This window comes from Anopheles merus, chromosome X (genome assembly GCF_017562075.2).
Source record: "Anopheles merus strain MAF chromosome X, AmerM5.1, whole genome shotgun sequence".
Lineage (NCBI taxonomy): Eukaryota > Metazoa > Arthropoda > Insecta > Diptera > Culicidae > Anopheles > Anopheles merus.
In genome coordinates, this window is record NC_054081.1 from 24,822,089 (window position 1) to 24,841,770 (window position 19,682).

Genomic DNA, 19,682 nt, shown 5'->3' on the forward strand with positions numbered 1-19,682 from the left:
TTATACTTAGATTTCCTTTTTTTGAATTCAATTAAAATTTTCAATTCATTATCTTGCTTTTGCGCTTCCGACAAAATTTTGAGATCACCAAAATTTTGGTGTGTCGTATGAATAGGAATGTTAATTGTTTCTATTCCTATTATTAATTGTCGGCAACAATGTTACTATTCCCTGTGATATATCGTATGTCTGATGTGTACTGTGATATGAAATCAAGTTGCCGGTTCTGCCTTGGCGATTTTTCACTCTTGGATGTGAGAGCTGTTGTTGATAACATGTGATCCGTAAAAATAGTAAAGAATCTTGCTTCTAAAAAATGATGGAATTTTTTGATAGCTAAATATATTGCTAATAACTCCCTATCAATTGTGGAATATTATTTTTGTTATTGTGTGATGCTATTAAGTCATATAATGGATTTATTGTTTCAGAACCTTGCGGAATGAATCTATGATGATAGTTTATCATGCCACAGAAACGTTGTTACTATTCAACAGAGGTTGGATTTGGAAAGTTTCTTATTATGTTTACTTTATCATCCAAGGGTGTGATGCCTGTCGCTGAAATTTTATGACCAAGAAATTCAATTTCTTTTGCTCTGAGGATGCATTACGAAGATTTTATCTTTACATCGTTTTCACATAATCTATTTAATACAATTTTGAGGTATTGTTTATGCTCTTCAGCTGAGGAACTGGCAATACGTATATCATCGATATAGATGGACACGAAGTTCAAATCGCTAAATATACCATTCATTAACCTCTGAAAGTTATGGCTTGCATTTCTTAGGCCAAAAGGCATTCGTGTAAATTCGAATAAACCGAATGGTATTGTAATGACAGTATTTTAAATATCCTCTTCTGCTATTGGAATAAGATGATATGCACGCACAATATCCAACCATGAAAATATATTGCAACCGCTCAACATCATAGTAAAGTCCTGAATGTGAGGTATGGGATACCTGTCGGGGATTGTTACTGCATTAAGGCGTCTGTAATCCCCACAGGGTCTCCAATCTAAACCCGAAGGGTACATTACCTTTTGTGTTAATAAAATGCACCACAGAATGTTTCACTGGAACATTATAGTCAGGAGCAGTTACAAATTTGGGATATTTTTTTAATAGCTCGGCATATTCTCCACTAATAGAGAAGAATTTTGGTGTTGGCGTATCAACCGTAGCAACAGTGCTACTTTAGTGGAGTTCGGTTAGTGGGTCGATCAATCGTTTGTTTTGAATATCTATAAGTAATCTGTGCTTGGACAAAAAATCATCATCAATTATTGGCCTATTAACCTCTGCTAAAATAAATTCATGCCAAAAGGTACTGCGTAGACCGAGACTAACTTGTATTAGTTTCGAACCATATGCATTAATGAGAGTACCATTTGCGGCTGATAGAGAATGTACAGGAGACTTAAAGACTTAAGATTTAAATTGCCAAAAATAGCATGAGGCAAAACCGACACATCAGCGCCGGTATCGATTAAAAATGTAAAATTCAAAATAGAGTCAAAAATAAAAAGCCTACAGAATTTCGCAGGCTCTTTGCGCAGGCTCCACCTGTCAATGACGCTGAGGCTATTGGTTTTTTACGTTTTGCCTCCAAGCGCATGGTTGTGTGCACCCTCGTGCCTGTTTGCCATACTTTTTATGGTACCAGCATAATTAATTGTTATTAAAATTCGTTTTTTTATCATTCCTACTATTATTCTTACCTGCCATATCTTTTGTAAGGGGCCATATGGTTTGGATTAACTTTTGTTTCTAAATATTGCAGCCTCCGACTGATTTATCGTATTTCCTCTATTAAAAGTTCATTGCCACTCATTGCGGTACTATCATTATCTGTGTTGTTCACGTTATTTGTATTAGTTTTTATCTCTCTTATGTTAGTTCCTATTGAAGACTCCCATATTTTATCCGCAATTTTAAGCAATTCTGAAATGTCTTTTTCTCCAACTGAGATTAACGTACCTTCAATTGGTTTGGGTAATCGACCAATCCAGAGTCTCTTAACGAAATTTTCTGAACCGTCAGTTGACGTGCCTGCCAGTTGTTTCATTTTTCTGTAAAAATCCGATGGCGAATTGTCCCCCAATTCCGCGTGAAACAGTAGTTTTGAAATCCTTTGTTCCTCACTTGCCGAAAGTCTTTCAATTAATTTTTGTTTCAAAAAGCTATATTTATCAGCAGCGAGGGGAAATTGAATGATGTCCATGACTTTTTCAAAAACGTCTGGTTGCATTGCGCTGAGCAGATGCATGTATTTTGTTCTATACGACGTTACGTTCCATGTGTCAAAAACTGCCTCGGCCTGAATGAACCACCCGACCGGCGCTGTATTCCAAAATGGCGCAAGCTTTACAGTGTAACTTGATATTTCTGTGTTGTTTGATATATAATGTGTTTAACTTACCTACGGTGGTGAGATGATCCGCGATTCTTGCTCCCCCTTATCGATCGTTGCCCGGTGGTGGGTGAGCTCGAATGCAGCGCTTCTTGTCGATTAGCCTGCGTAATGTGCTGCGTGACGTGTAGATGCTTGATGTGTAGATGCTTGATGTGTAGATGCGTGATGTGTAGATGCGTGATGTGCTGCAATTCGCTGTTCTTCCTAGGTACCCTGCTGTGCCGGTATCAAACGTATACGGATGCTAGAATGCATTTTGGTGTCTTCTGTCTGGGTTGTAGGTGCGCGATGTCGAATGTACTACATAGATGATTCTCTTTGTGACTGTCCAGTGCAGGTATTGTAAGCGTGGATGGTTTCTTGTGTGTGTAGGTGCTTTGTCAGCCATCCTGTATCGTTGGTGCAGGAGATGAAATGCGGAACACGGACGAATCTTTCCTATCGTACTGCGCCAGTTTCTTAGGCGCGTGCTGTGTGTATTGTCAAAACCACATGGAGCTTGTTTGAGAGAGTACAGCGAAGGGTTGCAAGTGTATGTCTCGAAGAACAAATACACGTGTTCAAGCAAGTGTATCGAGAGTGCTGTTCGAAATCGAAACTCTGTAATACAAGGATATAGTGCTATTGCATTTGATTTGATGGTTTCCTATTTAGCGGAAATCGGGGCAAAATGAACATGTTAAGGATTTTGGTCTGTATGATGATGATGATAAGTTCCATCTCTTACACCAACACAGGTTTGAAAAGGACGGAAGTATCTTTACGATAATATTACTCTGATAGATACATTGAAATATTTTGTACGAGCAGGTGGTGGCATTAGAAAATACACAGCGGAACCCACCGAGTCATACACACACTTAAGACCACCAACATAGTTTCATCAAGAAAAAACGGATCATACTCCATCAAATACCATGGTCAGGACACAAATGTGACATGGATATGGCCAGTTCCACTGATGCCAAACGCTGGCCAAACGCAGGGCCTGTGGCACAAATGGCTGGCTTCAGGGCACTACCTTCCGGAGCAGGAGAGCCTAATATATCTGGAATTGGCCTCTTACAATCATCAATGATTGAATCCTGTTATGACCTCCCAGGTCGTGTGCATACCGTAAATTCCCTCAAATAGATCCCGAATATCCACTTGTACGCGCGCGTGTCCTTTGTTGACTTTTTCTTATTGTGAAATATGTTCACTAAACTACTGAATTGTGACATTAACTGAGTATAAATTTGATAAGTTAAGCGTGCACCTTAATCGCCGGTCTATTTGCCACTGTATATTCGTTTGACCCTTAGTTCATTAAATAATTCATTACAAAGTTCATTCGTGTAGTTCGAGCAGTTCATGTCATGCAGTTTAAATTAGTTAAGTTAGTTGTTAGTTTTAGTTATCTCTATCCTAGAGTTTAGTTCCTTCTAATTCATGTTTTTCTATATGAATGTATTTTCCAAACATCAAATATATAAACCCAAAATCCAACACTTATATTTTTATCTTCTAATTTTATTTATAATATAATAGGGTAAACGTACATATAGTGGTGGTAGAACCAATCGTGGTGGTATTGCATTAAAAAGCGTTTCATACGGCAAATTAAAAGTAATAAAGTTATTTATGTTGGTGTGAAATGTTCTTTAGCCTTTAACAAAGGGGTTTAAAGATTAATGGGGCCATTCTGTTACTTAGTGACCTAACAATCCATTATTTTGTGAAATGTGTCAACATTTTTCCAAAATACTTAGGATTTCATAACGAAACTCATATTTCTGTTAACGTTCTAAATGACCACATAACCACGCAATTATTAGTGTAACGGTACTTTATTCGCTGGCCTACGTCCGTCCTCACTCACTATCGCTCATCTAATACCTATCTCTCTCTCTTTTGATAACGATCGCTCTCATCCTTATCTGCCTGCATCTTATCGTTTTGCGCTTATCGTTTCGCACTTAAAGCGAGTATACACTAGTTTTTCAACGTACATTTTATGAAATATTATTATTTTATTAAAATAATTTGCCTTTTGATCATATTTATGCATTTTTAAGTGTTTTTTTTACCATAGTGCCATTATAGATACACAAACCAGGCATGTTTCTATAGTGGTTATAGTTATAAAATCAATGAAAACAAGTCATTTAAGATTTTTTCGAGGATGTTTTTTTACATGTCATATTGTTTTCACTAAAATAAACAAATAAGCAAGAAATGAGTTTTCTGTGAGAAATTTACCAAAAAAAGGCCAAAATTTGCTTATTTCGCTGAATGAGGAATTAACTTCAAATCTAGCATACTCTTCCGGGTTGACGACAAGTGTGATGCAGTGCTTTAGTCAATAGTTTCATCGATCAAATTTATAATTTTTTTTACGATCAATTTACGCAAGAATTCATTAATATGGCAGAAATCCTTGCTATTTATACGAAAACAGCTTCTAAGCTACTAATTTTCATTGATATTATACACTATATTTTAGGTATCTTTGTTTACCACCGCTATAGGAACACAATACGACGACTATAGGAATCATACCACCATATAGGTACAACGAAGCAGTCACAAAAATATGCATTTTTTCCTAAATATGATGTGTTCCATGGTAAAAATGGTTGTGATTACGAAGATAACACATATTCCTATTGCTATGTGTTAAAATATGCAGAAATTGTCTTTCCTGACACTTTAAATCCAGTAAAACACATCTGTACCACTGGAAATTGCACCGCTATTGGTACAGTTACCCTAGTTTTAGTAGTTATAATATATAATTTAGATTTATGTGGAAACGGTTAAATTTACTAATACTGAAACCCTTTCCGTTTTGGGATATTTACAACGGCACCCACAGTCTGATGATAGCTCCATAGTATGCTGGCAAAATTCCCCTAGTCGATTGTAACACTCCCCTAAGTGATTGCAAACTTCTACAGCTTGCATGCAACATTCCCCTACCGATTTGCAACGTCCCCCTGAGTGATTGAACTATTCCCTTATATCAGCTGTGTCAAACTCATTTCATCATAGGGCCGCATATAGATTTTCAATGATTCGCGGGCCGCAAATTTGAGAATAAAAAATATACCTAAATATTTATACAACATATTGTTTAAAAACATTATTGTTAAACAAACTGATTTTTTGGAAGGATACTCGCTTCAAATCTGGAATCGTTTCTTATTTACAAACTTTGCGATGTTATTTTTCATTGTGTTCTTTTATATTAAAAAAAAGTTTAATATACTTTTAAAGTCAAATGCAATTTCTTTTATTCTTATTATTAACATAGGATATTATTCATCAGTCGCGTTCTCACACGGCAGTTCTCTAAGAAAATATCGCTCAACCCCACTGTTTCACTGAGGTAGGGGGAATCTAGCAGCCTGTTGCGAATTTTTTTCAAGCAATCCGAGCTATCTATCGCTGGATGAATAACAAAAAATATTTGCCCGCAATTTTTTGACAGATCAAGACAAAAATTGTAATAAAACGTGTTTAAACATTATTCCGAGTTCCAAGTGTTCTGGTGGTATATGCATTTGTTATAACAGGAACCCGTATTTAACGAATATTTTTCTTTAAATTACGATAATTTTATCTGACGAAGATTCGTGGTATGTGATCCTATAAAGATCGGCAAACCTTTTTTTGACACTTAAAGGGAGATGATTCGCGAATCGAAGTATGGACCGTGTGAGCTAATCTATTAATAAGCTTTATATTGCAAGGCTTCGGCATTTCGGTTGTTTTAATCCTTAATCTAAATCCTTTAGGCTTAAGTGTAATCATATCATTTTGGTTTTGATTTTTGGGGAGGTTGAAAACTACATAAATTCGTCTTGCAGAATGTGAGGTACAAATAATTACAACTTAGCTACAATAACTTTTATTAACATTTATGGTGGCATAATTATGAAAAAAAACAGATGTGGTTCCAATCGAACATCAAACATTCTAAGGTCGGAGCCGTGCAAATCCATTCAGAGAAATTCGGAGCCGAATGAATCGATTTCTCACTGCAGATTAGCCGCTCTGTGCGACAACCGATGACTCCAACGGTTCTTAATGGCTCTAAACGGCTCTATAGGCTTCGGACGGCACCGAACAGAACTGTTGGTTTGATTTGGCCGGAGTCGGAATAGCTAAGATCGGAAATGGTTTTGAGCCGTGGATGCAATTCTGACAATCCATCACTAGTTGTTGCAAAGTTTGGTAGTGTGTGTATCACGTTATTTTCATTCCTATTCGTTTATAGACAGTTGACACAAATCTATTTTTCCATACAGAATGTGCAATTGAGTGAGCACAAAATTATCCTAATATTCAGAATTTAATCGAAACATAATACGACTGAGTTTGCATTCGATTCAATGTTTGTTAAGGGTCTCGATTGTTCTGTACGTTTGTATAGAATAAGTTTATGAGATGTTATGGGTACATTCATGTTAGTTTCGAAAAATATACCAACAAAAGGATTGTTCTTCTCTGGAAAATGTAATACACTTCGACAAATAGTAAAAACAAATTTTTGGTTTGCAGTGCTTTTAGTAATTCTCAAAATATTCTCGTGGGCCACATTCAGAATCGACGAGGGCCGCATGCGGTCCGCGGGTCTCCAGTTTGACATACCTGCCTTATATGATTCGAACCCCTGTAAGTTTGACTGTAGGCTTATTGAGTGTGGGTCTAACACAACGACGGTGAAAAATAAACCCATAAGTCCCCGTACAAACTATCGGGTCAACTGGTCCCCGTACAAAGGACTGGTCCCACCACGGCGGCATTTTTAACACTCCATGTCCATGTTTAAAAAATAACAAACAAATACGGCCGAAATTTATAAAATTGTTGTCCTTTCTCTTACCTGTTATCAAACGCCGGCACCAAACGACACAAACTCTACTTTATTAATATGCTACTCTACCCTTCTCCCGGTGTCACACATCCATAGATAAAAATAATAACACTTATCAACACAAAAAGGATCGGTTACTGCCACCAACATAGACGCTGTTGCACCAATCTTGTGTGTGTGTGTTTTTTTTTTACAATATAATTTCTATTTTGGCTGAACACAATGGCACCGAGGGAATCCAGGAACATTTATCTACCCACCCAAAAAAGTGGAGCTCTATTTTTCACCGTTTTTTTCACGTCACAATACAAAATCAACATCTTAAGTTGTGAAAATGTATTGTGCTTGGTAAAATGGTTTTGCTATGGGGCAAAATGGTATTACACGAAATGACAAAACACATCAAAACAAAGGGGCAAAATTGACCACAACATTGGACTTAAGGCTTTGGTTAAAGCTTTTGCATCCTGGTAGAATTGTGAGAGTAGAGAATTTAGTGAAATATTTAAGATTTAATTTTTAAGATATTTAAGATCGAATAATTTATTAAAATGCTAGAATATTTCCATATACAGGTGTCCCCCGAGATACGACTGTATTTGGGACCGAGAAAATGTCCCAAAGCAAGGCGTATGTCGAAAAGTCGTATGTCGAATATCTATGAATATAAAGTTTATAACCGAAGTTGAAGAGTTGGAATTTATGATATCGTGTATTTTATTTAAAATAATGTTCGATAATGTAATAATTATATTTTAAAACCCGTACACAATATAGATATTTAAGATAGGGTAGTTGTGGAATCTTTGGAAATGTGTGTATAACGGTTATGTGCCCAGATATTCAAAAAAATACATCAATTTCTTGTCAATGACAACTTTTAACTGTCAAAATCAAAATCGTCGTATCTGCGAATCGTCGTAACTCGAGGGGGTCGTAACTCGGGGGACGCCTGTACCTACAGCACAGTTTTATTTTTGTAAAGCTATTATCTTGTAGCGATCTTAGCATATGCCACAGCCTCATCATGTTGCTCCTGTCAAAACATACTGATCATTTTGTCCCAAGTGAAAACATTTTACAAACATTAACTTTAAAAATGTTCTTCTTCTTTGGCACAACAACCGTAAGCGGTCAATGCCTAACTGTGTCACTAATGGGCTTGACTTTCAGTGACTTACTGATTGCACATAGCAGGATAGTCAGTCATACTTATGGGGGTACGGTCTATTCGGGACCCATTGCATGTTGTTAAGTCTTACAAGTTCCAGCAAAAACCCAAACAGTACATTAAATTAAAAAAGATACTGATTTAACCTAAATCATAAATACATGTTATGTGCTTGGATACAATTTTTTTTTCTTTCTCTAATCATGTGTTAAGTTATTTCGAAAAATTATTTTCGGGACGGTGAAAATTATATCGTTTTGAGCAAACATTTTATTTGTTACATCTTTAACTTGTTTTGAAATCTTAGATCATGAAACGTTCATGGTGGGGTTTGAACATTGTATTTGATGTTTTTCAATCATTAGAAGTCTTTATAAACGTGTTTATTTGCCAATAAGGCACCCAGTCATTTTGCTCAAGGTTCTCCTAAATCATGCACTAGATGTAATTTAAAGCTTAACATTCATATTAATGATTCCTATTACCTTTTCTGTTTTCATTATTTTTATATAGTGCTAGCGGAAATACACTCTAGTAGCAGCGGAGCCGCCAGTGGCTCAGATGAGGATCTCTCCGTGTCTTCTTCACATACCGATGGCGATGGCATAGTTGGCAGTAGTGGAATTTGTAATGGTAGTAGTATCGGTGGCATTGCTAGAGATATAGGAGATGCAGGTGGAAAATGTGACTCAGTAGTTGGTGTCATCAGCAACAATCAAAAGTCATCAAACGATAACACAGCAAGCCATGAGCATGACTATGAAGATATCTATCTTATGAGAGATGAAACGCAGTTGGCGAGTAGTACCTCTACTAGAAATGCAATTGGGAGGAGCCGTTCTAGAGACAGTGGTTCCCATAGTCGATCGGCGAGTGCTAGCTCAAATAGAAGTGATATTGCTCTACAGCTGACTGGCAACACTAATGATCAGGTAAAGTTGAACAGCTTTAAAAAAATCAATGGTAATATTTTGCTACCTTTAAACTGTTTCAATAATATGTGAATAATAATAATCTGTAAAATAAATTATCCATGTATGCTTATTTGTCCCTTATAATACATACTATTACTAACATTATTTACACTAAGAATAAAAGTGGTGAATTCTGGTGAGTAGCGACGATAAAGTACAACTTACAGGGTTTCGAATCATATAAGGGAATAGTTCAATCACTTAGGGGAATGTTGCACATCGGTAGGGGAATATTGCATGCAAGCTGTGGAAGTTTGCAATCACTTAGGGGAGTGTTGCAATCGATTAGGGGAATTTTGCAAGCCCTAAGTGACTGGACTATTCCCTTATATGATTCGAAACCCTGTATAATTTGAACAATGAAAAAAATCGGAATAATTAAAAACTAAAACTATATACTATGTGAATAAAAAAAACTAAAAAAATAAATAATTAAATTAACATAAAATAAAACTAATAATAATAATAAAAATAATAATGCATTAACATACAAAAATACACTTTACAGGGTTTAACAAGTCAGAATCGAATGTCAGCAAACATTTTCAGTAGCTCAAAATGCAGTTTAGCTGTCAAAATTTGCTGTTTCACCGCACCGATGCTATTTTTATAGGCGCATTACTTGCTTACTGACTTACTTATCCGACGCTACAACCGCTTTGCGGTCTTGGCCTGCCTCAGGAGTGTCCGAAACCGCTCACGGTCTCGCGCCTTCGTCTTCCAGTCCGTTATCCCGGCCTTAATGGCGGACGCCTCCACGCCATCTTGCCACCTCAATTTGGGCCTACCACGCCTCCTCTGTCCTTGTGGACCGCCTAAAAAGACTTTACGGGCTAGGTCGTTCGTTTCCATGCGTATAACATGGCCAGCCCACCGGAGCCTGGCGAGCTATATACGCTGTACGACAATGAGGTCGCCGTACATCTCGTAGCTCGTCATTATAGCGGCTCCTCCATTGTCCTTCCAGACATACGGGGCCAAGTATCCTTCTGAGCATCTTCCTCTCGAACGCGGCTAAGAGGGTTTCGTCGGATTTGGACAGTGTCCATGTCTCAGAGGCGTATGTGAGTACTGGTACTATATAGGTACTATATAGTCCCAGCTTCGTCCGTCGCGACAGGTTCTTTGAGGTGAACTGCTTTTTCAGGCTGTAGAATGACCGGTTGGCCGCCAGCATCCTTGCGCGCAACTCAGCTTCCATACTGTTGTCGTTGCTGACCTTTGACCCCAGATAGGTGAATTCTGGGACGACTTCAAAAGTGCGTTCACCTATCTGTACATCACGCCTACGTAGATTCGAATTATTTGTTGGTAGGTCCGTTGATGTTTCCACCATCAGTTTGGTCTTTGCCTCGTTTATCTGCAATCCGAGGCTCTCTGCCGCCTGCTCAATCCCTTGGTAGGCTTCTGCTACATAGGAGAGCCGCAGACCAATGATGTCTATATCATCAGCGTATGCCAGGATCTGGGTTGACTTATAGAAGATGGTTCCCGTAGTCTCCACCCTCGAGTCACGGATGGCCCTCTGTAGCGCCAGGTTGAATAAGAGACAAGCAAGCCCGTTCCCCTGATGCAGACCTTTGGTGGTAGGAAAAGGTCCTGAGAGTTTTCCATCCACCCTCACCTGGCAAGTGACGTTGGTCATAGTCATTCTAACTAGCCTTATCAGTTTGGCCGGAATTCCAAAAGGTGCATTATGATTTTTTAATCGCACAAAGTGTTTTTTCAGAGGCCTTTTGCATCGTTTTGCGGATTCAATACAGTGTTTTTCTAGCCAGCTCAACACTGTAAGCTTCATTTCCAATCCGTAAAATTCCTATTCAGCACTTAACCGGGAAAACCAAGAAAACCGGGAATCAGCCGGGAATTTTTCCGGGAAAAACCGAGAAATTCTCAGAAATAAACCGGGAAATTATCACAAACTTGTGCTATCACTGTTAACCATCGTACTAAGTGCATTTTCAATTAATGAGATGTTTTGTATATTGTTCCCAACACAGGCCAGCAACATCACACTAATGTGTAACGATAACATTTTCCGTTTCTCACATATAGTACTATAAACAGGGTTTTCGTGGTTTATATAGACATGTTCAGCGAGTTGTAGATTCGTTCAAGCATATAATAGACTCTTTCAGCGAGATATAGAATTGTTCGGAAGTAGGCGTTGACATGTTCAGCGATTCTGTAGTGGTGTCATTTGATTTGTTTACACCCAATTCCGCAAAAGTAGCAAATAATTATTCCCCAAGCCGTTTAATACATAAATTAGTTGAAAAAAGCATATTATTTCGAAAACCGTTTGTTTACCTCCTGATGAGAATGATGCAAGTTGCAGTCCAAGGGGTACGAAAGTGACAGCTCTACAAAATATCCGAACATGTCAACGCCTACTCCCGAACAATTCTATATCTCACTGAAAGAGTCTATTACATGCCTTAACAAATCTACAACTCGCTGAACATGTATATTTAATCCTCGAATACCCTTTAATACCATATGTGCAATATATGTACTATACTTCTCATTCGCTCTGGTGCAATACTTACGTTCACCGATATCAGTTCTTGTACATTTCGGGTATGGTGTGCCTATTCGTTCTACCTTGCACTCGTCTTTTGTTATTCATCTCTCGTGAAGTTGCGGTCGTGTCGAATCCAACGGTGGGTTTAGTGTGCGATCCCTATGTTTGAACATTACTGATAATTAACTGGCATTGATGGTTGAGTTTGCGTCGCTTCTGCAGTCCGATCGTTGCTGTTTTGTTTTACTTTCACATAAAGTACACTTCCCGTGAAAGATATTCAATAAAGTGTCCCAAAGTAAAGAAACCCACTGAAATCTCCTATATCTATTCGTGAGGTGCATCATCAGCGTCGTGCGAGTAACAGCATAATGCATGAGTGTCATAATGCTAAACCACCAAAATGCAATATTTGTAAAGCTTTTTTTGTCTTTTTTTCATCAGTTGTTTGCTCATATAAAACTTCGGAAAATATAAAATAATGCATATTTAAATAGCATAAGATCCATAAAAGCCAAATTAGATCCACAAACGAGCGCCCAATTGAAAAATTGTTTGTACAACTTTGATAGAAATCATGCCAAAAATGGTTCTCAAATGTGTTGTCACACCTCCAGATTGAATATTATATTGTTGAATAATTCACCAGTCATTCATATCCAGTTTTTATAACAATTGTCCATCTTTCCCGTAATGCCTATGTTTACTTACCATCCTCTAGATAGCGAATTTTTAAAACGTATGATATAATAATTTGGAATTGAAGTATCCATAAAACTGGCACACGAAGCAGTGCACCATGAAAAACTGCAAAAAAATACGGGAAAACCGGGAATTAAAAAATCCTGATTCGAGTGGCCACCTTGAACATTGTCAAATGAAAATCGTGCGTATACCGAGCAAACATTGACTGATCATTCGAGTTTCCATCTTTATTGTTCAAATGTATTTTATGAGAATGAATTGTTCGTTTCCGATGTTGAGCTGGCTACAGAAACCCTGTAACGGATTTTGAGATCATTGAATTGAAATATATGCTTTTATGCGCTTTAGCATTATATTTATATCATATTACGTATTGTAAAAATATTTTCTGTGCAATAAAACTACTTACACTTTATACACGTTTACATGCGCTTGTGCCCGCTGCTTTTGAATGGGTAGTTCTCTCTGCAGTTCGAGTTCGTCCAACGAACGTAAGAGCGCCATAGGGACATTTCGGTCGCTGAGACGACTGCCGGAACTATGCGAAACTGTGATATCCTCCAGGTGCCACATCTTCTTCAATTCCTCTGCCAGGTCATGGTACTTTGTTTCCTCGTTGGTAAATAGTCACTCGTTTCCTTCTTTCGTAATATAAAAATGTTTACTGGTTAACTTTTCACTTTATACTTGTGTTCGTCCAGACGATCTTGGGAATTTGTAAGAAATTGCGCTTACTGGAATCGTTGGAGCTAAAAGGCATCATCTTGGATAGGGGGACACTCGCAGCTCATGAATTAAGATACGTGCAAAAGTGTGGCCACTCGAATCAGGATTTGAAATTCCCGATTTTCTCCGGTTTTCGCCGGATTTTTTAGGGGGTTACCCGGTTCAATACATTTGATGGCAGTCGATAAACTTGCTTGATACTTTAATTTCAAAGCTTTTTTTATAAACAATAGTATTGGTAATTAGAGCGTTTTACTAAAGAGCATGCCCACGTATAAAACGTTTAACTTTTGAATTTAATAAATGTTGACTGGTTTTATTACTTCTCATCATTAAGTGAATATAGAAGAAGATATTTTTTTAGTACAGTTCAGTTATCCGTATTGTTAGAATTGTATGCCAAATAACAGGCGTGCTCATTTGTAAACCGATATTCGATCGAAAATCGGTAGAACTACATATGGTCACTCTGAAAAACTTGGCTAATCTAGCTTTTGGTTAGAATATGCCTACGGGTTCACTACTGCATATTTCAATTCAGCCGTTAAGTGCTTTTGTGTTGTATTGTGCATTCATAAAATCAAAACAATAGCACCAAAAACCTATCAGATAAAATATTTCTTATTTTGTGGATGATATATAGCAGTAAAACAAACGCTTTAAACTAATGAGCGGATGAAATTAAATATTATCCACTGATTATTATTCATGTCGATCTGTCACACCGGGTGTTATAAACGCGACGCTCTTAGGCTGTCATGCAGGGACCTGCTGAAATCAATTGCTCCTAGTCAATAATCCATTGCTCGTAATCAAAAATAGAGGATGCCAGTCAAGATTCTATTGCGACTATTCAAAAAAAGTATGCTGCTAGTCTATACTCAATTCGAAAACCCTGTATTACATTATCGAACATTATTTTAAATAAAATACACGATATCATAGATTCCAACTCCTAGTTCGGTTATAAACTTGATATTCACAGATATTCTACATACGACTATTTCGATTTACGCCTTGCATTGGGACATTTTTTCGGTCCCAAATACAGTCGTATCTCGGAGGACACCTGTACTTTGAATTGTCGAGTAACATGATTGATTCTAGTTTCGTAGGAAACATAAACATTTTCATAAGACTGCTAAAACAGCTGATTAATTCAAATCATTCAATTTTTCTTCTATCAGTGCTATTTCTTTTTGAGCATCTGCCAGAATTTTAGCTTTTATTGATTTCAACTCCTTGAGTGCTTGATGGATAGGTTTTTTCTAGCTCTGGCTTAGTCGTTTTGAGCTCTTTCCTTCTCATTTTGCTCCAGGCTCTCCACGTATTGTGCGTGGGCATTTCGGGTGTACTGGACGAGTGATTTATTTACGTCGACACCTAAAATACTACCAGCGTTCAAAATAGCGTTGTACATCATACACTGTTCCACTAAACTTTCTTAGATTAAATTAACAACCAGAAACTCTTTATTTAAGAAAAAACTCACGCTTCAGTGTTGCATTGCCATTTGATAGAATTAATTTTCTTTCAGGAAAATCCTTAAGTTCGATCATCTTTTCCCGAATCTGCAAGAACTTTAAACCAGAAATAATCTAGTCGACATTCATGTCCGTTGTAGGCAGCTAGCGATGCTAGATGTTAGAAATTATGCTAGACTTTATGCTAGAAATTTGAACTGCTTTTGTGAATTCTTCACGAACTTTGTAAGCTACATTACCCGCTAATGGGTCTCTTTGGACCATGTAATCCAGGCAGTACTCCAACCGTTTCCAAGGCAGTCCAAGGCAATATCAAGCGAATTTGTTATGGTCTCTAGATTGATAAAAGAGATATATCGTTTAAAACTATGTGTAAGTAAAGATCGATCAAAATTTTTTGTCGAAAAGGCAACATAGTAAGCTTTGCAATCGTTCTTAGGATCATCTTTTCAGACGTTTTGCCACGTGTCATTGTTGATTTAATTGCCACTCTGAGTCCAAAACCGTTATCAATTTGCGATGTCGGTAGGATATTGTTATCTGTGAGCTCTCTGTTCGGTCTAAGAGAACATCGTTAGTGAAGTGGGTGGTGGAAGCAAAAATATATCAGGCTAGGATTACATTCCTTAACTACGCATGTAATAGCAGTAAATACTTCGGTTCTGCTAAAAATTCGTTGTTGAGATTTTTGTGTCGCTTTTATTTGATCAGATCAATGTTGAACCGTTGTTCACAAAATTGATAAGGTTCTCATTGCAATTTCAAAATAATTTTTGTAAATCTCTTGACATACTTTGGAATGCTTTTTCTAAACAATCATTGCAGACGATTTTTTTGGTTGATGTTTTTTATATTTGAAACAATTATATTTTGATAATTACTCTTATACAAGGTTTCCCACGATTTATTGGTTTGTTCCCATAATTGTTTGGTTGCATTCGCCTTCGATTAGCAACTGTCAGATTCGGCACAGCTTGTTTTGTCGGGACAAATTTTGCAAAAACCAAACATTTTCAAACGCGTTTCTTTTATTCAAGCAATATGCAGTTTAAACCATACATTTCAGTAAATCAGAACATTAATTTTGTTAATTATAATTATAACAAACACAGAAAACCGTGCTGAATCAGACCGTTGTGCAATCGAAGGCGGAAATTGTGTTAATGAATTGGACATAGGAATTTACACCATCTGACGTGTGAGCAAGTGGTAGACAGCGGTGTCTATTCAAAGCGACTATTGTTATAAACAAGTGGACAATTGTTTATTGGACTGGTAAACGCTGTAATGCGAGGGCTCTTGGACTGTGAACATGTATGGCGTGCGAGCCCTCGCACGCCCTCGCAATTCGCTGTCAATTTCATGGCGGGGGATAAGGACTTTTTTCGCCCATAGTTTTAGCAGCTATAATTATAGCTCCTCGCGAACAGTTTCAACAGAACAAATTACAGCTAGCTAAATATTTGAAATTTAATGCAACTGTAACATGAAAATTGTTTGGCTTTGGTTTCTCACTTAAGACTTGAGATCGTCCAGGTGATCTTGGAAATTTGTAAGAAATTTCCCTTACTGGAATCGTTGGAGCTAAGTGGTCTTACCTTGGGAAGGGGGACACTCTCAGCTCATGAATCTTCTTCTTCTTCTTTGGCTCAACAACCGATGCCGGTCAAGGCCTGCCAACCCACTTGTGGGGTTGGCTTTCAGTGACTTATTGATTTCCCCCCATAGCAGGATAGTTAGTCCTACGTATGGCGGCACGGTCTATTTGGGGCTTGAACCCATGACGGGCATGTTGTTAAGTCGTACGAGTTGACGACTGTACCATGAGACCGGCTCATGAATAAGGACATGTATTTTCATGTATTGTCTAATTCAAGCTGTCTTTGTTTCATGAAAAATCTGGTTTATAATTTTGAATTATTTGTGTGTGTTGGATGTGTATGTATATCTTTTGTTGATGTGGAGGTGCAATTGATTATGCTATGCCTATTTTCTATTTCTTTCCATTTCCTTTCGGTTTTGGATTTTAAGGTTCTTTATGTATCCTTATGTTTCGCCTTTTTATGTTTATCTTCAAATCCTTCGCGTTTCTAGAACGTTCCTAAACACACTTGAGATTTTATGTCCTACTTGTCTCGCGTTGTTATCCTACAGTTTGTTCAATTATTGCTCTGCATATTCATGTTGCATGATGCAGTCGGTTTCCTATTTTCTTGTCACGCTGTACGGACCTACGCTGAGACATTTTATTGCTCTACGTTTACCGCTGAAGTCAAGTACTGGGCCGTTCCAAAATGCTTGTTTATTTAGGCCAACGATAATAAATCCATACGATAAGTCACAGTTTGGTTCTATCCTTTCATTTGCTGCATTTATGATGATGATGATGACCCACCTCTGACCCCTACAAAGGATTGAGATGTTCGAGGTATCTTGCGATAATTTGGTAAAGCTACAAATATTCAAACGAGTAGATGTTTGAGAGCTGAGCCAAGCATAAAGGTATGACGAGTTATTAGCCCAATCAACACCAATCTACCAAGCTCCGAACCCGGAGTCTACTGTACGCGCGCGTGTCTCAATTCAATGTAGTCTCATTCTATTAATTTTTTTGTATATTTATAGTTTTAAAACTTTGATAAATTTAGAATGTAAATTAGTTTAAAAAAAATATTCCTCGCATTTTAAAGGACAAAAGACAAGAATGAAAAAAAATCATCATCACCTAGAGTTGACAATTGACAATACATTTAGACTACATTAGTTCTGACAAAATCAGAGCACAATTTTCTAAACTCAGATAACGAACCAGCATTGATAATTTCCTGTGGCATTCTATTGTAATACTGGATACCTCTGTGAAACAAAGAATTTCTGGCTCCTGCAGTCATATAGTTTGGCACTCTTGGAGCATTAGCTCCCCGTGTGGGGTAGTTGTGAATGTCTTCTCCTCTCACAACTCTTTGCGTAAGATATGAAGGTAGACGTCTTTTTATTAGATTATCAATGAATACCATTGTCTGATACGTCACTCTCTGTTTTATGGACATCCATTGTAAGACCATTCGCATTGTAACAGAAGAGGTATAATGCCCACTATCAAGGATAGCCCGCATTGCCTTATTCTGCAGCCTATGAAGTCGCGTAAACTGTGTTTCAGTCGCCAAAAACAAAATCGAGGCACAAAAATCTAGATGAGGTCCAATAACTGATAAGTATAATTGTATCTTACCGCAACGGTTTACATCCTTTCTCAGTCTGCAAATAACTCCAACCTTTTTGGCCACTTTCTTGATAACGTTGTCAATGTGGTCCGTAAATCTAAGTCTATCGTCAACTATCACTCCTAAATATTTTATACTAGATACAATTTCTACAGACACATTATTTACTACTAATTGAGTGCGTAGGCTAAATAGTCTTCGACACACAACCAAGGCTTTAGTTTTTTCAGGATTCAATTTGAGTTTCTTATGTTTCAGCCACCCATCCAGTGAGTCCAGATCCTGATTGAGTTTCCTAACAATATCACAATGATCACTACCACTAATGAAGATGACTGTATCATCCGCAAATAAATTGATGTCGCAATGCTGTAAAACCCTTTTCATATCGTTAATATACATTAAGAAAAGTATTGGTCCTAGAACACTTCCCTGAGGTGCTCCTAGGGTGTTCTCGACGGCACTTGATATTTTGTTATTAAATACAGTTCTCTGTGTTCTGTCTTGGAGATAACTATCGAACCATCGTAACTCGTTGCATTTAATGCCAAAACTCATTAACGATTCGATTCGATTATCCGGCACTACAACCGCTTTGCGGTCTTGGCCTGCCTCAGGAGTGTCCGAAACCGCTCACGGTCTCGCGCCTTCGTCTGCCAGTCCGTTATCCCGGCCTTAATGGCGGACGCCTCCACGCCATCTTGCCACCTCAATTTGGGCCTACCACGCCTCCTCTGTCCTTGTGGACGGCCTAAAAAGACTTTACGGGCTAGGTCGTCCGTTTCCATGCGTATAACATGGCCAGCCCACCGGAGCCTGGCGAGCTTTATACGCTGTACGACAGTGAGGTCGCCGTACATCTCGTATAGCTCGTCATTATAGCGGCTCCTCCATTGTCCTTCCACACATATGGGGCCAAGTATCCTTCTGAGCATCTTCCTCTCGAACGCGGCTAAGAGGGTTTCGTCAGATTTGGACAGTGTCCATGTCTCAGAGGCGTATGTGAGTACTGGTACTATATAGGTACTATATAGTCCCAGCTTCGTCCGTCGCGACAGGTTCTTTGAGGTAAACTGCTTTTTCAGGCTGTAGAATGACCGGTTGGCAGCCAGCATCCTTGCGCGCAACTCAGCTTCCATGCTGTTGTCGTTGCTCATTAACTCATTAACACTTTTATTAATAGTGGCCTCGAAATTGTTTCAAAGGCCTTTTTAAGGTCAAGGAATACAGCAATAGTAGTATTTTTACCATCAAAAGCTTCCTTCCATTTTGCCAGCACTAGGTTAAGAGCCGATTCGCAAGAATGACCAACCCTATAACCCGACTGTTCGGGTATAAATAAATGATGGCTGTTTATATATTCAACTAATTGTTCTTTAACAACTGTCTCTAATACTTTTTCAAAAATATTTAATTTGTTTATAGGCCTGAATTCATTTGCAAGAACAACTCCCGATACTTTTTGTATAGGTACAACAAGAGACTCTTTCCAGGAGGTTGGAAACACTCCTCTCGTGATCGAATAATTAAAAATGTTTAGTAGTTCATGTCCTACAGTGTGAAAACAATCTAGTAGAATTTTTGAATTGGCAT

The 19,682-nt window shown here is 37.9% G+C and overlaps 1 protein-coding gene across 21 annotated transcripts in view; it reads left to right on the forward strand.

Annotated features, from left to right (window-relative positions):
- The window catches only part of LOC121589311, a 191,142-nt gene that overhangs the window by 86,719 nt on the left and 84,741 nt on the right, over nucleotides 1-19,682 (forward strand). For all 21 annotated transcript variants that reach the window (XM_041908179.1, XM_041908137.1, XM_041908145.1 and 18 more), the window contains one exon: nucleotides 8,966-9,384. In XM_041908179.1, coding sequence (XP_041764113.1) covers nucleotides 8,966-9,384 — 419 coding nt within the window. The remainder of the gene's footprint in view (nucleotides 1-8,965; nucleotides 9,385-19,682) is intronic.